We start from the raw sequence: 24946 nt of genomic DNA, 5'->3' as shown, positions 1-24946 counted from the left end.
GTATAAACTAAGGATTTTAAAAGAAATGTGTCAAGATTACAACAGTTTGTCAAGACACAGCATCCTTTGATGTTTTAAGAATTATGCATTTAATGTTTATTTAAATGAATTGCTTCAATTATGACTTTGAACATATTCTTCTTTGGGGGGGCTATAATATGTACTGGGCAATGACAAAACAACAATGTAAGCCATGTCAGCTGCAGTCATCATAATTCACTTTTTAGAAATGGCAATTTTCTCTATTTAGCTGTGTGCTAATTTAACATGTAGTCATGCATGGTAACACATGTATTCTCATTTTCTCATTAGATATTTTTAAGACTTTCATTGAGTAATGTTGTTGGTATGATACAGCCAATTTTTGAAAACAATGAATTCTATAATAATATGAATGCCTAAATCTCTATGAGACCATATAATATTAAATTATAAAATTATCTTAATATTTTAAAAGTCAAAATAACAATAAAAGCTGAACTTAATTTCAGAATTTTTCAAATGCATTAAACTCTTTTTGCATTAAACCTATTTTTGTATTGTATTCTTTTTGTGAGAAGTTATATATAACCCACCCCTACCCACTCCCCAAGGATAGTGTGGCCTTCCATGGAGGATCATCAATGTCTGCCACATCATTGAAGAAGGGCCTAAGTACTCCGAGTATCTTTGCTGAAACAGTATCCCTCCATAGGGGATGGGCTCCCAAAAATCCATTTGTGCACTAGGGGTAAATACAGATTTTACTGTTAGAGGTCTCATGGACTGCCCAAGCCTCTTAAATGGCGCCTATATTCAAAGGGCTTAGTTCAGTACAATTCTGGTTCCCCAGCATTATGCCTAGGGTCCATGTCCTCTCAATAAGTCAGGTCAGCTGTTTCTGAGGGTTTCTCCAGCATAGTCTTGACTGTTTTGCCTCCCACTCAACAAATGGATTCCAGCAGTATGGCTCAGTGAATAGGTGTGGGTGTCTGTTTCTGTTTCTATCAGCTACTGGATAAAGACTCTAAGCTGGCAAATATGGCAGTCATCAATCTCATTATAGGGGAAGGGCATCAAAGGTGGTCTCTCTGTTTTTCCTAGATTCTTAGTTGGGGTAATGTTTGTGGATCTGTGGACATTCCCCTAGTGTCAGATTTCTCTTTAAACCTATAATTTCTCCCACTATTAAAGTATCTTTTCTTGCTCCTCCACAGACTCAGTCTTCCTGATCCCTCATGTTCTCCTTACCCCTCCTCTTCTCCACTTCTCTATTTCATACCTAGGTTCCATCCCCCCATATACTTCCAGTTTGCTCAGGGGTACTTGTCCCTTTCTCCTTCTTCAAGGGACCATGTATTTCTCTCTTAGGGTCCTCCTTCTTTCCTAGTATCTCTGGAGGTATGGATTCTAGGCTGGTAGTCCTTTCTTTAAGTCAACTACCCATTTATTAGTGAATACATAACATACTCTTATTTCTGTGTCAGGTTCACCTCACTCAGGATGGTTTCTTCCAGTTCCATCTATTTGCCTGCAAATATCAAGATTGCTTTGCTTTTTTTCTGCTGAGTAATACTCCATTATGTAAATGTACCACATTTCTCCATCCATTCTTTCATTGAGGGGCATCTAGGTTGCTTACAGGTTCTAGGTATTACCAACAATGCTGCTATGAATATAGTTGAACATATGTCCTTGTTGTATGAATGAGCATCCATTGAGAGAATCCAATAATAGAATTGCTGGATTTGAGGAAGACTTATTCCCATTTTCCTGAGAAACATCCTTAATGATTTCCAAAGTGGTTGCACATATTTGCACTCCTACCAAAAATGGAGGAGTGTTTCCCTTCCCTATCTAGCCTAGACTATCATTGGTATTTTTTATTTTACCCATTCTTACAAGAGCAAGATGGTATCTCAGAGTTGTTTTGATTTGCATTTCCCTGATTGCAAAGGATGTTGAGTACTTTTTAAAGTGTCTTTCAGCCATTTTGAATTACTTTATTGAGAATTCTCTATTTAGTTCTATACACCACTTATTAAATGGATTATTTGGTGATTTGGTGACTATCTTCTTGAGTTCTTTATATATTTTGGAAATCCTCCCTCTGTCAGATGAGGGGATGGTTTTTCTCATTCTGTGGGCTACCATTTTATCTTGTTGACTGTGTATTTGACTTACAGAACTTTCTCAGTTTCAGAAAGTCCCATTTATTGACTATCTCAGTGTCTGTGCTTCTAGAGTTATGTTCATGAAGTGATCTCCTGTACCAATTCATTCAAGGATACCTCCTACTTTCTCTTCTAAGGCAATAAATATGGCTGAATTTATGTTGAGGACTTTGATCCACTAGGACTTACGTTTACGTTTTGTGCATGGTGATAGATAAGGATCTACCTGCAGTCTTCTAAATGTCAGCATCCAGTTATGCCAGCACTATTTGTTGGCGATTATTTATTTTTCCATTGTATAATTTTAGCTTCTTTGTAAAAAATCAGGTGTTTGTAGATGTATGGGTTAGTCTCTGTATCTTCAGTTTGATTACATTGGTCCACCTGTATATATTTGTGCAAATATCAAGCTATTTTCAGGACTATAACTTTATAATAGAGCTTAAAGTCAGGGATAGTGATGCCTCCAGAAATTCCTTTATTGTACAGGGTTGTTTTCTTTTTATATAAAGTTGAGTATTGTTTTTGTCTTCTCTCACTATCTCTCATTTATTTTTTTATTTATTTCAAAATTAAATAGATAGCAAAGGATCATGTTGTTTACTGTGGATTTGTCTCCTAGTAAGGATACATTTTTTAGTTTTTTGGATTTTTTATTTGTTTTTTGACTGTTGTATGGTCTATTTATTGAGTTCCCAGGTGTTCTGAACTTGGTTTGCATTGTTGTTAATGAAGTTTATGCCCCTGAATATGGGTCTCAACAAGAAGAACTGAGCAGTCTAAGCAGACAAAGGAACCAGGATGTATTCCTGGTTCACAAAAGGACCTTGCAGAAACATCCCCATGGAGGGAAACTCCCTTAACCTAGAGTAAAGGCTACTCTTAATATAAATTTAAAAATATTGCTTATATATATTATATTGCAAAGGCAAAATAAATATAGACACTGGTACGTACTTTCTTGTCTCCTTTCCTATCTTCCTACTGAGTAATTCAATATTGAAGTTATTAGACTTCATTGGCAACATAGGAGGACATATTATACCCTACTAACATAGGGAGGTAAAGGAAGACTCCCAGAGGAGATGCACAATACTATGCAGGCATAGAGTGGTTAAAAAGATAAATTAGAAATAACTTGTCTAAGGATTTATTAAGGATCTGATTAGAAAAACATAGATCATTTTTACAGAACTTGTGATAGAGGATAGTGAAAACAAGAAAAAAAAATCCCTTTTGTGTTCCTGTGGAGTTGATTTGAAAGATATAAATTTATGGAGTCCAATGGACAGAGATTTTACTAGATCTCAAGACTTCCCATGACAAACTGACCTAAAGTTTTATATAGTTTCAGAATCTGAAATCATAATGTCCACAGACTCATCTTCCCACGTGAGCTCCCACCATGTCTGTTTTCAGCTACGTCTTGACTTCTGATAGCAAATCTTATATTTTGCCTCTACATGTATATGCCTTTTAGTAAACCTGTATTTTTACATAGTTTTGTATACCTATACAGATAATTGTATTTATATGCAACTATGTATAGACAGAACATAATTAATCATAACCACACACATCTTCTTTTCAAATAAATTCACTCTGCAAAGTTCTGAGTAGACAATTACACCTGAGAGTTTTAGGGACACAATTCAATTCTGTGCAAATGAGTAAAGTATAAGTGTGTGTGTGTGTGTGTGTGTGTGTGAGAGAGAGAGAGAGAGAGAGAGAGAGAGAGAGAGAGCATATACATATCCTCAATGAATTTTTCAGATTCTTCTTGTTCATAAAATTTTCAGAACACTAACTCCCAAATAACAAATAGTAAAACTACTATTTAGATTTTGGCATATCAGATGATTTCCCTTTAAATGGCATTTAAATAACTAATTCTAATACTGAGATAAAACCACAAAATAAGTCTGAAATACTTTGTTGCTATAGAAGGGAAAAACATTGCCCAAGAAATAACCAGAACCAGCTTCTAAATCACACATGTTCTTGTTGAAGATAATCTGAGAATCATCAAAAATACTTTAAATGTCTGTAATGACCTACTACATAAAATGTAGATGCAAATATCAAAATAAATTTGAGTAAATTTACAAGTAAGGAAATTGAAAGGAAAAAAATGTTCTCCCCAATAAATGTCACATAATGAGATAAGTAAGAAAATCCGTGATTGCATCTCCTCATGCTAATAATTAATTCAGCTATGAAACTTATTAATGTTAAAATTTGGTGTTCCCAGTTTGATGAGAAATAAGATATTTATGAAGGCTCAAAGTATGGAGCTCAAAGACAAAAAAGAATAGATTTACACAGTAGACACAGGGCATATACCTCCTCAGCAGAGTGATCAAAGTTATTGTCACCTTTAATGGGATAAATAGAGCACCTCACATGAGCCGAAGTTGCCGTGTCTTGGAAAGTATTTTCAAAAGGCACATTCTGAATTCAACCAAGGAAATAAATGACAAAGTTTCAGGACTTTATAAAATATTTTTCTTTGTAATTGAGAATTATAAAGAGCATGGCAGGGAAGTGAAGAGTGCAGAAAACTTGAGAGTTAACCGGGTCTCATGGATGCTTAGTCCCAGAAAGACTTTTCTTTACCAAAAAATGGGCACACTTTGGACAGTTGAAGCACTTTTATTGATCATCCTGCATCTAGCAGCAAAAGTAAGTTCATATTCTATCCCTGAACTTGATGGTGGTTTTGTGTTAGTGTACAGTGACATATATAAGATGAGGATTTACTCTATATATAGGGAGACAAAGAAAGCAACAAAATTTTATTCTCTAGTGTTTCAAAAAAATATTTGGATAATATCTATCCCTTTCACATAAGATTTAATCTACTTAAAATTAAAGATAATAACCAGTAAGACATGTATGTGGTTTATTTGGGCCTCCTTTCAAAAGAATGCTTAAGTCGTTAGCATAAAGAGCATGTATACAAAGACTCATAAAGAAAACAAAAAGTGAATTATAACAAAAATATAACATTTTTCAGAAAGAAAGCACCTGAATAACCTAGTAGAATTAACATTTGTTTTAAATTGAGCCACTGTTCAATTTCATAATGTATTACATCGTATGTGGGAAGACCCATGAAATCAGTGGGACTTAACATTTTTTTCTTATTTTACATATAGAATCCAGTTCCCTCTCCTTCCCTCCATCCCTCCATTCCACCCTCCCATGCCCCCTGACCACCCTCCCATCCCCCCCCATTCCACATGCGGGGTGATGGTGATACCTTCCAGGAAGGACTTGACGTATTTAAAAAGACATATTTACTAAGCCATAATCTAAGCTTTTCATGAGATTATAGTTATTATTTGGTAGGAAGTACATTCTCCCTCTGCTTTCACCATCACCAAAACCAGAGTTACTCAGTTCATTCCCCTATATATATGTTCAGTTCTTGGGCTGTTGCCATTCAACACAGGGATCTTAATGAATGTTTATTGTTACTGAATTCCTATGTGATGAATTAGTCTTACATTTTTATACATTGGTAACTGTATAATATTATCCTCAAAATTTTTTTCAACTTTCCTGTTACATCTTCAATTTGCAATTTAATTTGCAAAGTATGCTGACCTCAAAGCTTTTTCACCTTAGAAGAACTTTAACTATGCTAAATATGCATACAATCATTGCTCTCATATAAACAAAACTCTCTAGAGATGCTATCAGAGATCAGTAGAGCATGATGGTTAAACCCATGGGAGGTAGCAACAGATGCTTAAAGTTAAATCTGAGCTCCTTAATTTAAAAATCTTCCTTTATATTAGAGATTTTTTTTCCTGTTTTATGATTAAAACTAATAAAGACAAGAGAAATTTATCTCTGTATTAAAATCACAGTGCAATGGTAAATATTAGAAGCATTTAACATATACAATAAGCTGCCGAAGCATTTCAATACATATTGTTAACTGTTAGAGCAGTCCTTGCTTGTAAGCAAACAAAAAAGACCTCGAATTTCATGCAGTCTGTATCTGCATGAACAAGAATAAAACTATGACCTACAACTCAAATTCTACCTGCTGTCAGGTCTCTTTAGAACCCTTTGACTAGCTAGCCATTTTAAGAAAATAATTTTCATTCTAATAAGTAAATTTGTAGAAAATTTGTCATTGAACATGTTTCCATTGACCATGTTATTCATCATGTCTTCATCAATTTATTGGATGATACTATTAAAAAGGAAATCATAGATTGGTTATAAGTAAACTAGTTCTATTAGACAGCAGTACTATTTTTAGGCCACATAGTTAGCACTTTGGTAATTTGAATTCTCTAAGCGTACTTCCTGCTAGGATTTATTTTTTAAACTATGTAGATAAATTGTCCCTAAAATGAGAGTATTGTCACTCTCACCATGGAAATCAGATTTGCAACTTAATAATTCCAGAATCAATTTATAAAGCAAATAGAAAGTTTACTATTCCACAATTCAGATTTTCACTTACATGTATAATTAAAACCTCAGTATACAATATTATTAAAATGTATACTTACCATTTGAAGTAACAATTAAAAGAAAAATGTAAAGTAACTTCAGTTTTCACTGTTAGAATAAGACACATCCAGCTTTGTCATAGAAGCAAATTATCACCAAGACCTGAAACTCTCTGTATAATATAAAAGGACCATGTCTCCAGTGTCCAAGTAAGATATTACTAAATTATTTGTCTACACACACACACACACATACACACACACACAGTGTATGGGTGTCTATACGTGTTTTGTCTCAACAGATTGTCAACTGGTAGGCAATTTTGACAAATCACATTTATTTCAGCTTAATATTGGTAAATTTCTCAATTAGACTTTTATTTTCCCTTAATTCTTGCTGGCATTACTCCAGACATATGGTTGCAGCACTGGCATTTTTGAAGAAGCAAAGGAAGACAATGAAAGAAGAAATGAATGGGAGAGACACTGTGAAACAGGACAGTGTTAACAGGTAGAAAAGAGAGATAGTTGGTGACCTTCATCCCCTAGTCACCTTCATGAGTAATTAAGAGAATAGTACACACTTAAGTATGAAACAGCATAGCTGCCTCTGCTTCCTTAGACAAGGAAATTAGCATCCAATAAAAACAAGACACCACTACTTAAAACCAATACATAGAAGAATGTACATATAAGTAGTATATTAATAAAAATATTCTCATCACTGCCAAAACACCAATAATGGTACAATAATCTATTAAAGCACTCCTTTATATTGTATTTAAACATGAAAATCATTAATTGGTAATGATAGCTATAAAAACTTTGGCAATAATTAAACCTGTCAAAATTTCTCAAACAACCCCAGAATAAACAATGGAATTAGGACACAAAGACACAAACCTGCTCTGATAACTCCAACAATGTCTCGGTGAATCTGAAGACTCGTTACACATTAGAGGTTTAAACACTTATGTTCGTATGTACAGTATTTATATATATGTGTGTGTAAATGTATGTGTATATATGTGCTAAGATTAATTATGTCTATCAGTTTAGCAGAATAAGAGATTTTTTTACACACACACACATGCCGTTCTGAAGGAAATAACACTATTTATAACCTTTCATAAGTAAATTAACTTTCAAATTTGTATATGTATCTGAACTTTTCTTCTCTAGCATTTTTATCATCAGGCATGTGAATCACATGAACAGAAAATGCATCATCTGATACACTTATACACGGGAGAGAAAGAGTAACATGGGGCAGTTACAGTTTTCCTGTTCACTGTATATTACTAATTAAGCATATCCTGTGTTTCAAAGGCACTAGTAATTTTGTGTTTAGAAACCATCTTTCTAGAATCTAAGGAAAAAGATAAATGGGATAAATAATTCCTTCACCTAATGGAGCAGAACAAACAAGATGAAAAAGAAAGAAAGAAAGGGAGGAAGGAAGGAAGGAAAGAAAGGAAGAAAGAAAGAAAGAAAGAAAGAAAGAAAGAAAGAAAGAAAGAAAAAGAAAACTTACAAAGTATTTCTGACTTCCTGCTTATACTTGAGAATTTAAAAGATTTGTAGAGATTGGGATGTTTCTGCCTGTTTGTGTGCTTCATTTTTACAGTGAAGCTGATGGAGGAGAGGACATTATGGCTAGGAATTAATAAAAGTTTTCCCAAGTAAATATGTCATTTTGACCATCTATAGCGCATATCATTCAGTTTTGATGAGCATGAAACATAAATAAAAATAGGATTCCTCTCACAAGAAGTAGATAAAATGGAATCCTGGCGGGAGAAATATATGCTAGATAAGATATGAAGACATAAAATCAGTTCTGATTTGTTACTGGAAGAGGTATTTCTACCCAAGTTTCATTATAGGGTGATAGTGAAGAGGAGATCAAATGAAAATAAAGCCATCAAAAACTTTCAGGCTAAGGAGCTTGGACATCTTTATTCAATGGAAGAAACACACACTTGTACATGAACACACACACACATATCTATGGACTATGAGGAAGATTTTTTCCATTGTAAATCCAGATATTTGTTAACAAAGTAAAATATGGATGCTACAGCGATAAGCCACTTGAAGACACAGGTTCTAATTTATAAGGGTTTGATCTAAGAATGAAGTGAGCAATTAAGACTGCACTAAAGAATGCCCAACCCTAAATGGAGTATATACTGCATATCTCCTACAAAGTCCCTGGGACTTTTGCAAAAAGGGGAGCAATAAGAATTTAAAAGTCAGGGTTGATAGTAGCTACAAATAAATGGTGCTTTCTTGCCAGACCAGGGTACGTACACAAAAACTCACAGTGGTGGTATACCATTCAGTCTAAACTCAATCAATCGCAGCATGAAGACTAAAGATAGACATGCAGCTTTGCCCCTGAGTGAGTGGATATTGGTAATTCTTAGCTGTTGGGAGAAAGAGGATCAGTTTTCTTTAAAAGTGTAATCTCTGGTAAGAAGAAAAAGCTCGACCAATATCTTTCAGGTTTTGTTTGGGGGTTTTGGTGTATACTGGGACACAGAAAACTGTGGAAGTCTGAATCAGAAACATATAAAGAAAAGGAATGAAGTTGATTTTTTTAATATTGTGTTTGGTTATCTTTGGGACCTCTATGTGAAAACATACAGAAAGCATATAGACATGTAGGCTACTGGTTTAATTAAGCAGGCAGATCAAACCCTGTTTGGGATTTTAAAGCTATCCACACAGCAAATGGCTGAAGACATAGTCAGACAAAGGACCACTTAATGGTCAAAAAGAAAAGAAGAAGGTTAGAGGGGATGAAGTGAGAAGAAAAGAAAAAAAAGTAGAGGTGAAGGGAAAAAAAGAGTAAAAGGGGAATGATGAAGAAGAAGAGAAAGACAAAGAGGTAAATGTGAAATATGAAGAAAAAATATAACTGCAACAGGCATAAGGAAGGGACAATAACACCAAGGAACAAAAGCACAAGAATAAGTGACTAAACATGGGTAAGGGAACAAATGAAGAGGCAGATGAAACCAAGGGACAATCAGACTGAGTAAATAAAAGCAACTTCAGCTTCAAGATGGTGCTGGCTAGGTAAGGGACATTGTGATACATGTGCCTGATAATTAGCAAGAAATTTGTCCTTGAAGTCCAAAAATCTTTGTGTTGGCATTTTCCATCTTTAACTTCCTCCCTGGTATTTGTTGCTATGGACATGTTCCTGAGATATAGAACCTAGAACCAGGGTTTTGTTGATCAAAATGCTTGATGCATTTCTCTGGTAGAAACTCTAGTCATATTTGGGGAGGCTTTAAAGGATGAATTCAATTTCCTGTAGTCACTTAATCTTTGATGGCTTTTTTTCCTGGTATTTTTTTAAAATTTGTTTTGTTACTTTTACCTGTGACTAGTTTATCTGTTCTTTCTGGATACCCTTTATCCTGAAATGCAATTTGAAACAAACTAACTATATATTATATGTACAAAAGTGAATTTGTGATGCTATACTTTGAATTTTGCATCTTTCCTCCTGACATGTCAGAAGGAAAGAGATCTGGAAACTCTCCTTTTATCATAAACAGTGTGAGATTTGAGGAATTCTATATGAAAGCTTGGGCTAAAGAAGAGTTAAACAGATCTTTAGGAGGGGGATTAAAATCACTCTCTGGAAAGCATTTTGCTTTGCTTTTTATGTAATAAATGTGTCAATGATTCAGAGAATGGAGTGAGTGAAAGTTAATAACAATAATTTAAAAACACTTTCTGGTTAAGGTAAATTAGACATAAGAAGGGAAACTCATTGGTAAGAGTGACTCTATAATCCTGTGGACTCTGCCCACTTGCTTAGGTCAGTATCTTCCTGACTGTAGCCCTAAATCATTGTGTATGTCTCTGGCACTTTACTTGCATGTCAGTATACACAAAGAATTAAACATGAACCAAATATCAATAGGATTATGTTGGCATGTTGGAAAAAATCTTGATAAATCCATCTCAGTAACTATACTTGTCTATGACAGGAATATGAATTTTGCCTATTGAAATGCTTCTATGTAAGGAACGATATTTTAATAAAACTGTCCCTCTGTCAGTTTCTATCACTAAGGGACTAAAGCTATTGAGCTGTGGAACTTAGACCAAGAACAGGGATTTGGAAATGCAAATGAGACATAAGAAGGAAATAAATGTCTTTTGTTCAGCAACATACCATCCTTGATGCCAAGAGCTCTTTGAAAAATTACTCTTAACAGGTCTGTGAAGCATACATACCCAAAATAGACATCTCTGGCACAGTAGCATGATAAGGTCCATTGAGAAACTCTGGAGCATTGTCGTTGATGTCTTGAACTTTAATAATAAACTCAGAAGGAGGCTCAAGAGGTTTGTTTGTCTCCCCAGTCCACTGCCTGAGCTGTTAACGTGTACTCAGCCTTTTCCTCCCGGTCAAGTCTTTTTATAGCATGGATATCTCCAGTTATATCATTTATTTGAAAGATTGTCCCAGCTCCATCACCTGATAGGATATACTTGATTTTTTTGCTTCCAGGATCCAGATCTGTGTGCAACTAAAATGAAAAGTAGCAGTAATTAGTTACAAAGATAGATAAATCATTTTCTGAATTATTTATCTGACTCTTGCTTATATATCAAATTGATTCTCTTTACACTACTTCCCATGTCTCTGCTAAGCAAAACTGTACAAATAACATATAATTTCATTCCCAGCATGTTACACTACAGCATAATGAACTTTACCAGACCAGCTTTTACAAAGTGCTCAAATTTGTTTATAACAAACTCACAGGATATCTTAATGCTAAGAAAGCATAAAGAACACATTTCACCTATGTTTTTGACTAATTGAGACACATAAATGGCCATGCACACACAATGTTATTACTACTGCCTGTTATGAACTACAATAAGGTAAGAACCATAAGTCAGTTTTAATATAAACATCTCCTTAAATTTTATTTAAAATAAATTGGCATTTAGTATGAGATTTTAAAATAAGAGAGCCACCATGGCTCATAACTTCTGCAGGGCTCATATTTGATAAGATCACATGGAGTGACCCATGAGTTTAGTCAGATTGCTGCTATAGTTATTCATAACAACAACAAATAAATTCAACAACTTAAATTATATAATTAGTCCTTTCACTTCTTTCTTTAATTCTCTACAATTTTTCCAGTACAGAAAATCATCCCCAAAATAGAAAATATTATCAATTATAGAATGCTGGAGCATAACTTCAAGAAAAAGAATGGAATTTCATTGAAAAATGACAACTGTCCAAACAATTCAAATTCATCAAAGATCATACCAATGAGTACTGATTGAACAAAATTATAGTGTTTTAATATGAAGTAGATCCTTGGCCTTACAGATATAGCTAGCTTCTGAGAAAAGCAATTATTCATGTTTAAAAAATCCTTTTATGATTTGTTCACAAGAAGGACTCAGATATGTTTTGATGTATAGATTTCCCCATGAAACAGTGTAGACTTCTGCTTTGAAATATAAATTCATTTTAAAAATTTAATTTAATTAATTATTTTCAAACTGTTGGGATGGCTGACCAGCCAAGAGCTACTTGCAGAAGAACATGGTTTAATTCCTTGTACCCCATGGTGGATCATAACCATATATAACGCAGGTCCAGGAATCTGATGTCCCCTCTTTAATCTTCATGGGCACCATGCATGTAAGATGCTCACCAATGTACACACAGACAATCATTAAATAAATATACATTATGTTGGAATCTTGCATTTGTAGAAGAAATTACATAATTAACTTTGCAAAATAATGCTGAGATACACATATTTCTGTTTCACTCTCTTTTACTTAACTGCCACTAAAATGCTTATTTTTTTCACCTAAAGATATAAAGTATTTATTCCTTAAGAGTAGGTGTGTTGTAGAAGGAAACACCTACAAATTCAAAAGGCATTCTGTGCTCCTGGGATTCCTTTTAATCTGAACAGGCTCTATTGCTTTCTTCTCCAATTTGAATTGTATTTAGCTCTTCAATAAATGAAAAGAAAAGATTATGAAAAAGACATTAAATAGCAACAAAGAGCCAAAGAATCAGAGATCTTCTGCTTTAATTTAGAATATTTTTAAAAGTTGAGGCAGAAGATTACATCAAATATTTATTGAATCTCAAAGTGTACCCTTTTCATTTATTGTATTAAATGTATGAACAAGAACAAATATTGAAACACCACTTTATCTTAATGAATGAAGTATTATAATTCATTAATATGATATTAATCCTAATTTATGATCATTTTAATTTATGTGCATTTTAACATTCCATTAGCATTTTTATTAAAAAATGAACATTTGAATAATATATCATTCACACAGTCTTCTGTTCATAAAGCAGCCATTCTGGAGGCAAGGGGATACTCATATGTATTACTCTTATCCACACTTTTTTAGATTAACAAATAAACTATACAAATTGAACTTATTATTATTTATGCTAGAAATTATTTCAACCATATTTCTTCCTATTACAAATAGCGCCTGATTATTAAATTGTTATGATATTAGGTTTTATTTATTTATTTATTTATTTATTTTATATAACCAAGTTCATTTAAATGAAAACAAACATTTATAGATAATATTTAGTAATTTGGGCGTTGTTCTTTCCAAACTACTTCCTGCTGGTAAGGGGCGCTATCATGGGGGATATGAAGAAGATTCAGAAATCCTGGCTGTAGTCTGTAAGTCTGCTTTGTCCAGCTGTTTTGAATGTAGGATCACCTGGTACTCTGTTTCAGGTGGTCTGGCTTGATCAAACCACATTAGTCTGGAAGGAATTAGGTTTTCTGATCACTTGCATTTACAAACAAGAAAAAATAAGCAAAAAGCATAGATTATTTAGAAATCTGGCATAAGGGAAATCTTCAGGGATCCACAAGGGTAACCCCCAACTAAGAATCTAAGCAATAGTGGAGAGGCCTCTTTAAATGCTCTTCCCTATAATGAGATTGATGACTAACCTAAATGCCATCCTAGAGACTTCATCTAGTAGCTGACAGAAGCAGAGACCCTTGGTTAAGCACTGAGCCAAACTCCTGGAATCTAGTTCTAGTGAGAAAGGAGTGATAAGCAAAGGGTCAAGACCATTCTTGGAAAACCCACAGAAACAGATGAACTTAGCAAGTGGGAACTCACAGATATGAATCTAACAGCTGAGGAAACAGCATTGAACTGAACCAGGCCCCCTAAACATGGGTGTCTAACCAGGATGGGCAGTCTATATGGCCTCTGGCAGTGGAACCAGTATTTATCCCTAGTGCATGGATGGGAATACCCTCTCAGCCTAGATACACAGGGAAGGAACTAGGTCCTTAACCAAATGATGTGACAGGCTTTGATGATCCTCCATGGGAGGCCTCAGCCTTTCTGAGGAGTGGATAGGGGGATGGGATGAGATTTGTTTGGGGGGGATTGGAGGACAGGAGGGAGAGGGAAGTTGGATTGGTATGTAAATGAAAACGATTGTTTTTAGTTTAAGTAAAATTAATTAAAAAAGAAAAATGAAATCTTAAGAAAAAGAATAAACAAAATGGTAAAATTCAGGTCTTTTTAATTATCTGTTCTTTGTACATTAACATATTTTATAGAGCTTCAGTTATCCTAAGGATAAAATAACCAATTTCATTATTTGTTTTAGAACCTGAGAAAATGCATCAACCTAAAAATTATTTAAATATAAAGTATCCATAATGACTATGAAATAGCTGCAACCATTTTCATTCCATAAGTTCTTGAATTATGTACAAATATCTGTTTTTCCTGGGATGAGTCCATTTCTTATAAAAATACAAACAACTTGGGACAGTAGGATGACACTTGAGTTCAGTCGCTAGAACCAGTATGATTCCTCCTGATAAATGTCTTCTCACTTATACTTGTGCCCAGTAGGGCACAAAGTTATATACACACACACTCACATGCACACACTAAAATGTTTGTATGTGTGAAAAATTTAAAGTAACTTTAACATAAAGTATTTAGTGAAAGAATGGAGAAACTTATGTGTGTATATATATATATATATACATATATACATATACACATATATACACGTATATATATGCTTGTATATATATATATATATATATATATATATATATATATATATATTTCTAATGATCTTTGCCAGTCTACTTGACACAACCTGGATAGAACTGAGAAGAGACTTCCAATTTAGGGATTGACTTTATCAGAATGGCTTGTTAACAAGACAGCAAGAAGCATTCATGCAAAGTTTCTGCTACTAGACCCTGTTGAGTTCCTATCCTGACATCCTTTCATGATGAAGTGTAACCTGGAAGTGTAAGCTAAATAAGCCCCTTGATCCCCTAAGTTGTTTTTGGTCATGGTATCTGTCACAGCAACAAAAGAGTGAAACTAGAATATAGTAAATTGGTACTAAAGCAGCAGATATCACTGTGATGATCGTCACCATGTTGTTTCCATAGGACTGTGGAACACTTTGTGCTGTGAGTATCCAGATCATGTTGTCCTAGTGGAAGCATTGGAAAATATGAGATGAGTGCTGAGGGAAATGTAAACTGTGAAAGCCTGGACTTTGTCATTTCAGACGGAAGCAAGGACTCCATTGGAATGGAGCTAGGTACCATTATTTTGATATTTTGGCTAAGAATCTTCGTGTGCTGGTCAACTGGGGCTGAATACTCAGTGCTGATTCACAGGAGAAAAGTACCAATGAGGTGAAACCTGTGTTATACTGAAATGCTAAACAGTTTGCAGCTGAAAAATCAGCTATGATTAACATGATAATAGCACTATATAGGTGAAAATTGCTATGCTTCATTGGGAAAATAAGAAAATATGTTCTTAGGATCAGAACACAGAAGCTAGTCTAAGAGGGCAGGTTTTGTCTCCAGCTGAAAGCGAAACATATCAATATATAAGAGTTCCCATATAGTCCTCATTTGGGACATACAAAATCAAAATGTGGCACATTGGAATGCTATGGAGAACCCATGAAAAGATGATGGTGAAGGTGCACCTCATTTGCATTAGAGATCCCAGGATTTTGGAAATGTCAGGAATGTGAGATGTCTATCACAGATATTAGCAGGTATGAATTGGAGCTGGCCTAAGCATGTGAGATAGCTATTGTGGCTGATGATTGAGAAATTGGAGTAATGGGACTGCCTAAGCCATTTAGAGGTGGAAGACAATACAGTATTTGAGACCTACATGTTATATATTGAGCTACAGAATTTAGATTCACACTACTACTATGTTTTAGTTTTGTTTGAGTGTGATTGTTTTTATACAACATGTCTTCCCTTTTTGATTTTGTTTTTGCTTTATAGGAGCTCACTTTTAAAGAGACTCTGGGCATTTTAAAGAGAACTTAGACTTTTAAAAAATATTAGAATTTTAAATATTGTGTTGTGTTATGATATATTATCATATCTTATATTATAATATTAAAATGGGACATTTTCATCCATTTTTCTTTCTCTTCTATCTCTGCCTCTCTCTCTCTCACACACACACAAGCATACAATACACACACACACACACACACACACACACACACACACACCATTCACATAAACATTTGTGAGTGTGAAACAAAAAACAATTGATAAAAAGAATCATCAGGGTACCTGAAAGCCTAAGCCTGGTACTCAGCATAGTGTCAAGGTGCAGTTACAAGCTACTGTTTTTGATATTCTTTCCCACATGTTTGTCAGATTCTGCAAACTTAATACAATGATTCTACCCATCATTTCATCCCACTGACATGAGCATGTGATGCTAAAGACCATTTCAAGTGTACTAAATATTCACAGTTATGAATAATCTGTACATGTGAACATTGCCTTTAACAAGGGATGCTTTTGCTAACTGGAGAAGAATAAGGTCCACATGAAAATCAGCCCAGATGGATAAGCCTTCAGGTTTACGATGGCACAAGAAGACATTATCTTTTGATTTAATAAACATGTAGATTGCACCCTATGCTCTTTCATGTGCAACATTAGAGACAAAGGTAAAGACTCTGCTCTCAGAGTCTCAGTTTGTGGGAGATAAAAACAAAGCTGAGAGGAAGTATAATGCTTACTGTTGTTCTTGCCGTTATGTTTCCAGGGTTTGAATAAATATTTTCCCTACTAGCTAATACATTGAATAATTGGTTTCCAGATGTTGACACCATTTGGAAAAATTCTGCAAACTTTAGGAGAGGGACCTATTTAGAGGACGTAGATCACTGTGAGCTTACATTTGATAAACATGGAGGAACTGATATTTTTCTAATGTACAATGCAAATCATGGGAGACTTGACTGGCTGACAGGCTAGTATACACCCACTATCATGAGTTATTGATCAAGCTTAGGGCCAACCTAATCATAGGCTGCGTCACTTAAATGTTTATGTCAAGCACTGTGTCACAGCAATGTAAAACAACTAATACATACATATAAAGTATTTTCTCTATGGTAAGCACTTTGCAAATAAATCTATCTGCTGTTGCAGCAAACCTGAGAACATTCCTCCATTTGTTGGGGAGGCACAATTTTTTCAATATGCAGAGGTGATCACAGACTTTTACATTTTCAATTTTAGAATGACAGGGCTGCTCATGAGTAAACTGAATCTTGAAAACTGGAATCATTACATTCTCATCATCTTCCATGTATTTGCAAAATACCTCCCAATTAAAAGACAAGTTTATACTGTAGGAATGACTGAACATGAAGACTGAGTCAGGGAAAGAATAGAGAAGATTCCATAATAGTGGGGACCAGTATAGGTTTAAAGAGAAATCTGACACTAGGGAAATGTCCAGACATCCACAAGGATGACCCCCTACTAAGAATCTGAGCAATAGTGGAGAGGCTACCTTAAATGCCCTTTCCTGATAATGAGATTGATGACTACCTTATATGCCATCCTAGAACCTTCACCTAGTAGATGACGGAAGAAGATGCAGACACCCACAGCTAAACACTGAGCTGAGCTTTAGGAATCCAGTAGCAGACAGGGAGGAGTGATGAACAAAGGGGTCAAGACCAGGCTGCAGAAACCCATAGAAACTGCAGACCTGAACAAGGGGGAGCTCATAGACTCCAGTCTGATAGTTGGGAAACCAGCATAGGACCAACCCAGATTGCCTGAATGTGGTGTTAGTTGGGAGGACTAGGCTGTCTCTGCAGCCTCTGGTGGTGGATCAGTACTTATCCCTAGTATCCAAATGGACTTTGGGGGCCCCTTCCACATAGAGGGATACTCTCTCAGCCTAGATACTTGGAGGAGGGCCTGGGCCCCTGCTCCCAGTGATATGACAAACTTTGAAGACTCCCCATGGAAGACTTTATCCTCCTTGAGGAGGAGAAAGGAGATGGGCTGGTATACAGGAGATGAGTAGGGGAACAGTGGGGAAAGGAGGGTACAGAAATTGGGATTGATATGTAAAACAAGCTTGTTTTAAATTAATATAAAAAATACAAATAATAAAAAATTAATCTTGGGAAGATGCATTTGTATTTCATTCTCCTTTATATTCTCTTTACCTAGTAATATGTTTGTAATGCTGTTGGAAGCTCAATAAATATTTGTGGAGTTTTGTGAATGTAAAGGAAGAATAAAAAAAAAACAAGAACAGTACCCATTTTATTTTTAAAACAATGATTTAAAGAAGGAGGAAAAAGAATTTTGAAACATTAGGTCCAGGGGCTTTGAGTGTTTTCTATGGTAAACCTGAACTTTTGGGCATGCTCAAATATGTATTCAAATCTTGAAGACAGCATAGGAACTAAGATAGATTAGTTAACAGGAGAGTGGGCTGCTAGAGAGTACTTGGTAATGGAAAAATTAATAGATGAGTAACAAATGCCAATTATTTTACACTTGGCTATTACCATTCTTGAATCAAAGAACATACATCTTTTTTTGTGGTTTTAATGTTAGAAAAAAAATCTCCACTCTTCTCTCATAGGGTTCGTTATCACCCTAAGCAAATTTAAGACATAAAATCTAGAGTACATTACTTTCTCCTAGTATTAATATAGGACATGACTATGTTTCAGTTACAAGACAAAATTAGTCCCAGACATTCTGATTACAATTTGTGCTCAAATGAGATAAAGGATGTGATTGAGTATCTACAATTAAAATCATATCCTTGGTTGAAAACCGGGTATCCCTGACATAATAATTTATTTTGAAATTCTGTTCAATATAAATGGGCATCATGGAAATGTATCTCTGATCTATTATTTTCTTCCCAGCAAATATCTAAGCTACAGGGTGAAAATCAGCATCTATTACAATGTAAGATTTCATAAGATTTGGCAGCATACATCACTGCCATTCACGGATCCTACTTTTACATGAATGTTATCTGAGAAGAAGTTAACCAGCTCAGCACTCTTGAATCACATTACATGATAGACTATCTTCTCAGGATCTGGCATAGTGTCTGCTGAGTGGAAAATGTGCTATGAACTATCAATTCATCAATGAATAAATTAAAATCCATAAATCACAATCATTCCACGACAAGATAGTACCAGCCAGTTTGACACAATATGTGTTTGGCCTAAATATTTGTGATGATAAGAGTGTAAAACTTCATTCCGGAACAGACACATACACAAACTTTCAAGAGTGTGACTGTGTGGGTTAGGGCAAAGAATAAGAGAAACAAATCAACTATTTTCATGTTTCTAGACTGTTTTCCTGATAACTCAAAAGCTAGTATCAACATTTGCTCATTCTAAACTCTGATCCAGTCCTCTTCAGCTCTACAGAGCATCGTTCAACAGATGCAGGACCAGCATAAATGTCATCATTCTAAGGGAGCTGAGTAATTATAAAAAAAAAGAACTGGACAATCACTTTGTGCTTGGGGCCTGATAAGCAAATAAAGTGTATCTCATGCTTTAGAGTTAAGTATTGCATTCTGTGCTGGTAAGAGGTTAAAAAAAAAAAAAAGAAGATGGCATCTTCATCTTGGGTAGTATATTGAGAAAAATATATTCAATTGTTCTAATAATAATTAAATTCAAATAATGCAAATTGATTTTCATTTTAGCCACTCAATTGTTAAAAATTTTAAAATTCAGTTACATAATAAACCAATACAATAACCCATAAAACCATGTTAAGATTTTAGAAAAGAAAAACTTGGGGACAGGCAACCTTCTAACATATAGTAGGAGGAAATATAAGTTTTCTGAAATTGAAAAATATTTTTTCAAGGAATTCTCAGATAAACAAACTTACCCTTGAATTTGAATTAAGAACTGAAAGGATAAAGATTATATGCCTCATAACTCAATATAAATACCACAGTATCTAGCCGGTGGCCTTTGTTGCTCTGATAAATTACTTTGAAAAAAAGTAAGTACATGGAGCACTACATTTTATTACTGAAGTGCAGATGATATTTGCTTCAGGCAAACAAGACAACATACACTCACACACACACACAAACACACATATGCACGCATGTAAACAGAGAAAGAGAAAGAGGAGAAAAAGAGAGAGAAAGGTGGGGGTTCTTAGTAATATCCTAGGTGATGTGTAGCACTGTCATGACTCTGGCACATTACTTCACATTCTGTTTCATCTTCCATTGTGAATAAGGTTTGACCTACCCATGGGGACTAGTGTCCAGAGCAATGGAAAATTACAAGTAAGTCCATGTGAAGTTTTGTATTATGTACAGCTGAGAATGAAGCCAGAGAAATAAAGTTATTGCTTTTGCTATTCTTAAACAGTGGGTTTCACAAAAGCAGGTCTTCTGTATGACTAAAATCAACAGCATGCATTGTGTCTATTGCTTACTCAGAGCTGGGTGAGCACTGACGTACTTTGTCTGCATAGAAGAAATCCTGATTTCCTACAACTTGTCAGTGATTTTGTATGTGAAGACTCAGTTGTTGCTACTAGATTTATTTTTCTCAAGTTCAATCAATTAATAAAACAGAACCAGTGGAAACCCAATCAGATCCTTTCAAAATCCTACACAATTTAGAAAGTTCTATAAAGACTTTCAGGAAAGCATAATTGGTTACTCTAAAGTACATAAATGGATTGTAAATGAAAATTTGACAATGGGTTTGTTGATACAGAACAATGGGAAGAACATATGCCTTGCATGCATAAACAATGGATTCAGACTCCTATACAAATATTTTTTAAACAACAACACTTTCAATAACAGGAACAATGAAAAAGTCATCATGGTTTGAATTAGAAAAGAAATACAGACAGACAAAGTGACAGACAGATAGATAGAGATATACCACAAAATCTACAGACCAATCATCCTGCAATATGTGAAAAGGAATAGACAGAAACAAAAGCAACCTGTCATGCTAGTAAGTACAAAGCAGTGGTACTGACAAGAATGCATTACAAAAACTGATGTTCATGAGTCAAATCTGCTTCCATTTTACTTCTGGACCACAGATATTTAGTTCAACAAACATGGTGTTCTATAGCAAACCCACTGCTATTTTCCGAATTCCAATAAGATTCAGGGTCTCCTTTTGTGGGCCTTCTCCTTCTCTTCCTTCCTCCCTTTTTCCCTCCCTTCTTCCCTCTCTCCCTTTTTCTAAGCTCCTTCTCTCTCTCCCATTGCCTTTGTCTATACTTCCCTCTCTCCCTTTTCCTCCACCCCCTTCTTTTAGCTTAATATCCTCCTTTAGAAAAAATACAAGAAATGGCAATGCTTTAATGCAAAAACTATATCAACATAGCCTATATAATATTTAAATAATTTAATGACCCAGACTTTTTGTAGATTAAGATATACCTGCAAGCTAAGTCAAAGCCAAAGTATTCACTTTAATGATTTTTGGAGAAAGACAAGATGAATAATTCATTATGTTTTAGTAATAAATAATAGATCTTGCTTATTTTATTAAATGTATATTTAAATTACTCCAGGAATGTTCAAATTCTAGGTTCTCAGTGATTGTCCTATCTTTTGTGTATTAGATGGATGGTTAAATTACAGTATTTAAACAGGAAATCATAAAAAGCAGCTAGCAGAAATTCATTTTATTTGTCATTTTAAGCAGTTATTTATTTTACTAAATATTGACAACAAATAAATTCGTGTTCCATCTGTGGATATAAAATATTTTTCATTTCAGGAAGAACTCTTAAGAGAAATAGGGACAGAAATTGTCACTCTTTATTTGTGTCTTATATAACTGTTTTCCACTTAGCCATTTTTATGTTGAGTATCTATGTGTCTCCTGGTCAAGGCTGTGCAGTGCTATGACCAGTACTAGTAGAGAATACCCATATTTTGCTACATGCTTTTTACCTATATGCTAATAGCAGCCTGGATCAAGAATCAACATGTTTTTTTCTAACATAACAAAAAGTTGGATTAACACTTCAGAGTATTAGTTCTAGAATTGGTGTACAATAAATAATAGAACTAGATAGAAACAAACTGTAAGATGGGGGAGTTTACTTAACCTTTACATTCTCAGTCTTCACATTTTAAAATGTTTTAATAATAATACTTACCCTTTAAAGTCTCTATAATGATTAAAATGGACTCTCTCCCCCCCCCTCTCTCTCTCTATATATATATATATAATCTAATAAATGCAAAATGTGCTCCAATATGAATCAAATTCAGAAAGTTAATAGTCTTTAGGATACATTGAGATAATTCTCTGCCTAACCTTCACCATAATTCCAAAAAAATAAAAATATATTTAGAAAACTTTTAAATCTGAAAATAAAGCTGGCAGAATCTTAATCATGGTAAAATTAAGAATGTAACTTTTAAAACTTGTGTTTCACTTATTTGTGCATTTGAGTAAGAGATGGGAGGTGGACACTCATGTCCATATGTGCATGTCTAGGTAAGGAACAGTTTTGTAAGAGTCAGCTTTACTTTCCACCATGGGTCATGAGACCTAGGCATCAAACTCAGGCTTATACATCAAGGGCTTTTACTTTCTGCATAATTATACTGTCCCAAGAATGTAAGTTCATGACTTAGCTGAGCTCAGCTTCACTCTAGCTCACATTGGTGATCTTACTTGAGTGTCTAAGAGTACAGAGCAATAGTAAAACACCACTATTACTGGAAATACATTGGCATAAGTTAAGTGGACCAATGCATGGATGAGTTAAAAGGTGGATACACAGATGAATGGATGAATTGGTTGATAAGACTATTCAGAGGAAAAATATAGGTAGATGCATGATTTTATTGATAAATACATAGGAGAAGGTAAAAGTAGGTAAAGGGATGTAAAATAGAATGTTATTCTCATTTTATATTTATTTTCTCATTCAACCTGAACATTTTGAATTCATAGATAAATGTACACATAAAAGAAATAATGGAATTATTCTGTAAGCTGTAAGAAACCACATTTTTTCCATTAAAAGATTTAAGTTGTCTTAGAGCATTATCCTAATGCTATACAAAAGTAAATAGACATTTTTAAACTTGAGTGTTATCTACAAGAGATACTTAAAGATAATTTGTAAATATTTAGTTTTCAACTAATGTCTCTTCTCTTGAGAATACACATATCCCATGTATATGTGTGTGTATGAAAATGGATATATACCTAAACATGTGAAAATGTAGAAAGATAGACAGATATAAACAAAGATAGAAATAGAGACAATTCATATAAAGATAAACTTTCCTATTTATCTTCTCAAATAATCACAAAAACTATATTCAGTGCATTAATTAACAATATAAAACAATGTTATGATGGCACCTAGAATGAGAGTTTCAAAGGTTTTTATGACTCAAGGAACTTGTGTCACCAGACAATTCCTAACAGTAGTTAGTTAGAATGTGACACATAGAAGTCTAAACATTGATGTCTAAACAGATTCTTCCTGTTATGCAAATAAATGATAAGGGCAGGGTAGGAGGGCACATGTGATAGCTTTTGAATTTTTAGAGAGTAAAGGAGCCTGTGGATACAACAGTGACGTGACCAGGAAGGAAGCCACAACTGAAGTTACAAAAGGAGATATATGAAACTAAAATTTTCCTTTTTGTCACAGGGGAAAGGTTCAATGTTGGAAAACCACTTGTTTTTATGATATCTTAAAACCTGATAATAACTTCCATAGTTAAGGAACATATCCTGCTGCATTTAAAGCCTTCTAAGAATGCTGGGAATCAGGACAAAAATTCCACTTTAAAAACATCATTAACATGTTTGTGCTTCCATCACAGCTTCTCAACAAGAGTACAAGTGGGTTTATACATGGTGAACAGATCCACAAGAAGGAGAGTAGATAAAGTGAATAGTTTAATTTTAATTTGATGCCATGTCTTACTATTAATCAGGCTCATTCCAAACTTGCAGACCACCTGTATCATCATTTGTTGTACTAGTGTTACAACATGCCACCAAACTAGCTGAGATAGATTTCTTAGTTTAATTGAAGAAGGATAAAAATAAAATGAAGGGATAATTAGCTTGAGACAAATGTCTTTGCTTCTAGATACAAGGTAAATGAAGGACCTGGATACAATCACAACTACCAGACATGCACTTGAGTAAGTATTTCTTTTTATTCTTGTCAGTTCTTCTTGTTAAAATGCTACTTAGAAGGCCACTAAGACTATAGTCAAATTGTTATAAATATAACAAATAAGTGAAATATTTTGTTGTTATCTATATTCATTTGTTTTCTTCATTAACATTAAGTATCATTATGATTACAATACATAATGGGAATAAAGTATAAAATGCCATCAAATTATCAGACTTAGATGTGAGGTACGGGATCCATGTATGCTTGTTTAACTTTGTGCATAAAACACACACATACATTATGATGCATATTTTGTCACTCTACCTATACCTTCTTAGCCAATAATATCTATGCTCTAGATGAAAGAAGCAAGAGAGAGAGAGAGAGAGAGAGAGAGAGAGAGAGAGAGAGAGAGAGAGAAGGGGAGGGGAGAGGAGATGAGAGAGGAAAGGAAAGAAGAGAAGAGAACAGAAGAGAAAGGCCAAGTGACAAAGCAATCAACCAAATGAAAGACCACATGCAAAGTCAAAATGTTTTTATTCTTTCAAGCTACAAAATATTGTTAGAAATACACATGTGCCTCATACTGAATGTAATTTTGATAATTTCTGAAGTTATGGTACTTTTATTACTAATCTGAAATAAAAATGGTCCTTCTATTCTATTATTATAGAAACATTTTTCTTTAAAATACTTGTATGAAAGCTTCAAATTACTGTATCAGAAAAGGATCACGTGAACATAAGACATTTGCAAAAGTTATTAAAAG

General features: G+C 34.3%; 1 protein-coding gene across 1 annotated transcript in view; it reads right to left on the bottom strand.

The window, feature by feature from the left end:
* The window catches only part of Cdh8 (cadherin 8), a 360861-nt gene that overhangs the window by 212413 nt on the left and 123502 nt on the right, over positions 1-24946 (bottom strand). Inside the window, 2 exon segments of the mRNA XM_051201426.1 lie at positions 10886-11012; positions 11014-11181. Of these exon segments, the coding sequence (XP_051057383.1) occupies positions 10886-11012; positions 11014-11181 (295 nt within the window).

The sequence above is a fragment of the Phodopus roborovskii genome, unplaced genomic scaffold (assembly GCF_943737965.1).
Source record: "Phodopus roborovskii unplaced genomic scaffold, PHOROB, whole genome shotgun sequence".
In the NCBI taxonomy this organism is placed as follows: domain Eukaryota; kingdom Metazoa; phylum Chordata; class Mammalia; order Rodentia; family Cricetidae; genus Phodopus; species Phodopus roborovskii.
The sequence above is the reverse complement of the archived record's forward strand: the minus strand, read 5'-3'. Positions and strand labels throughout refer to the sequence as shown.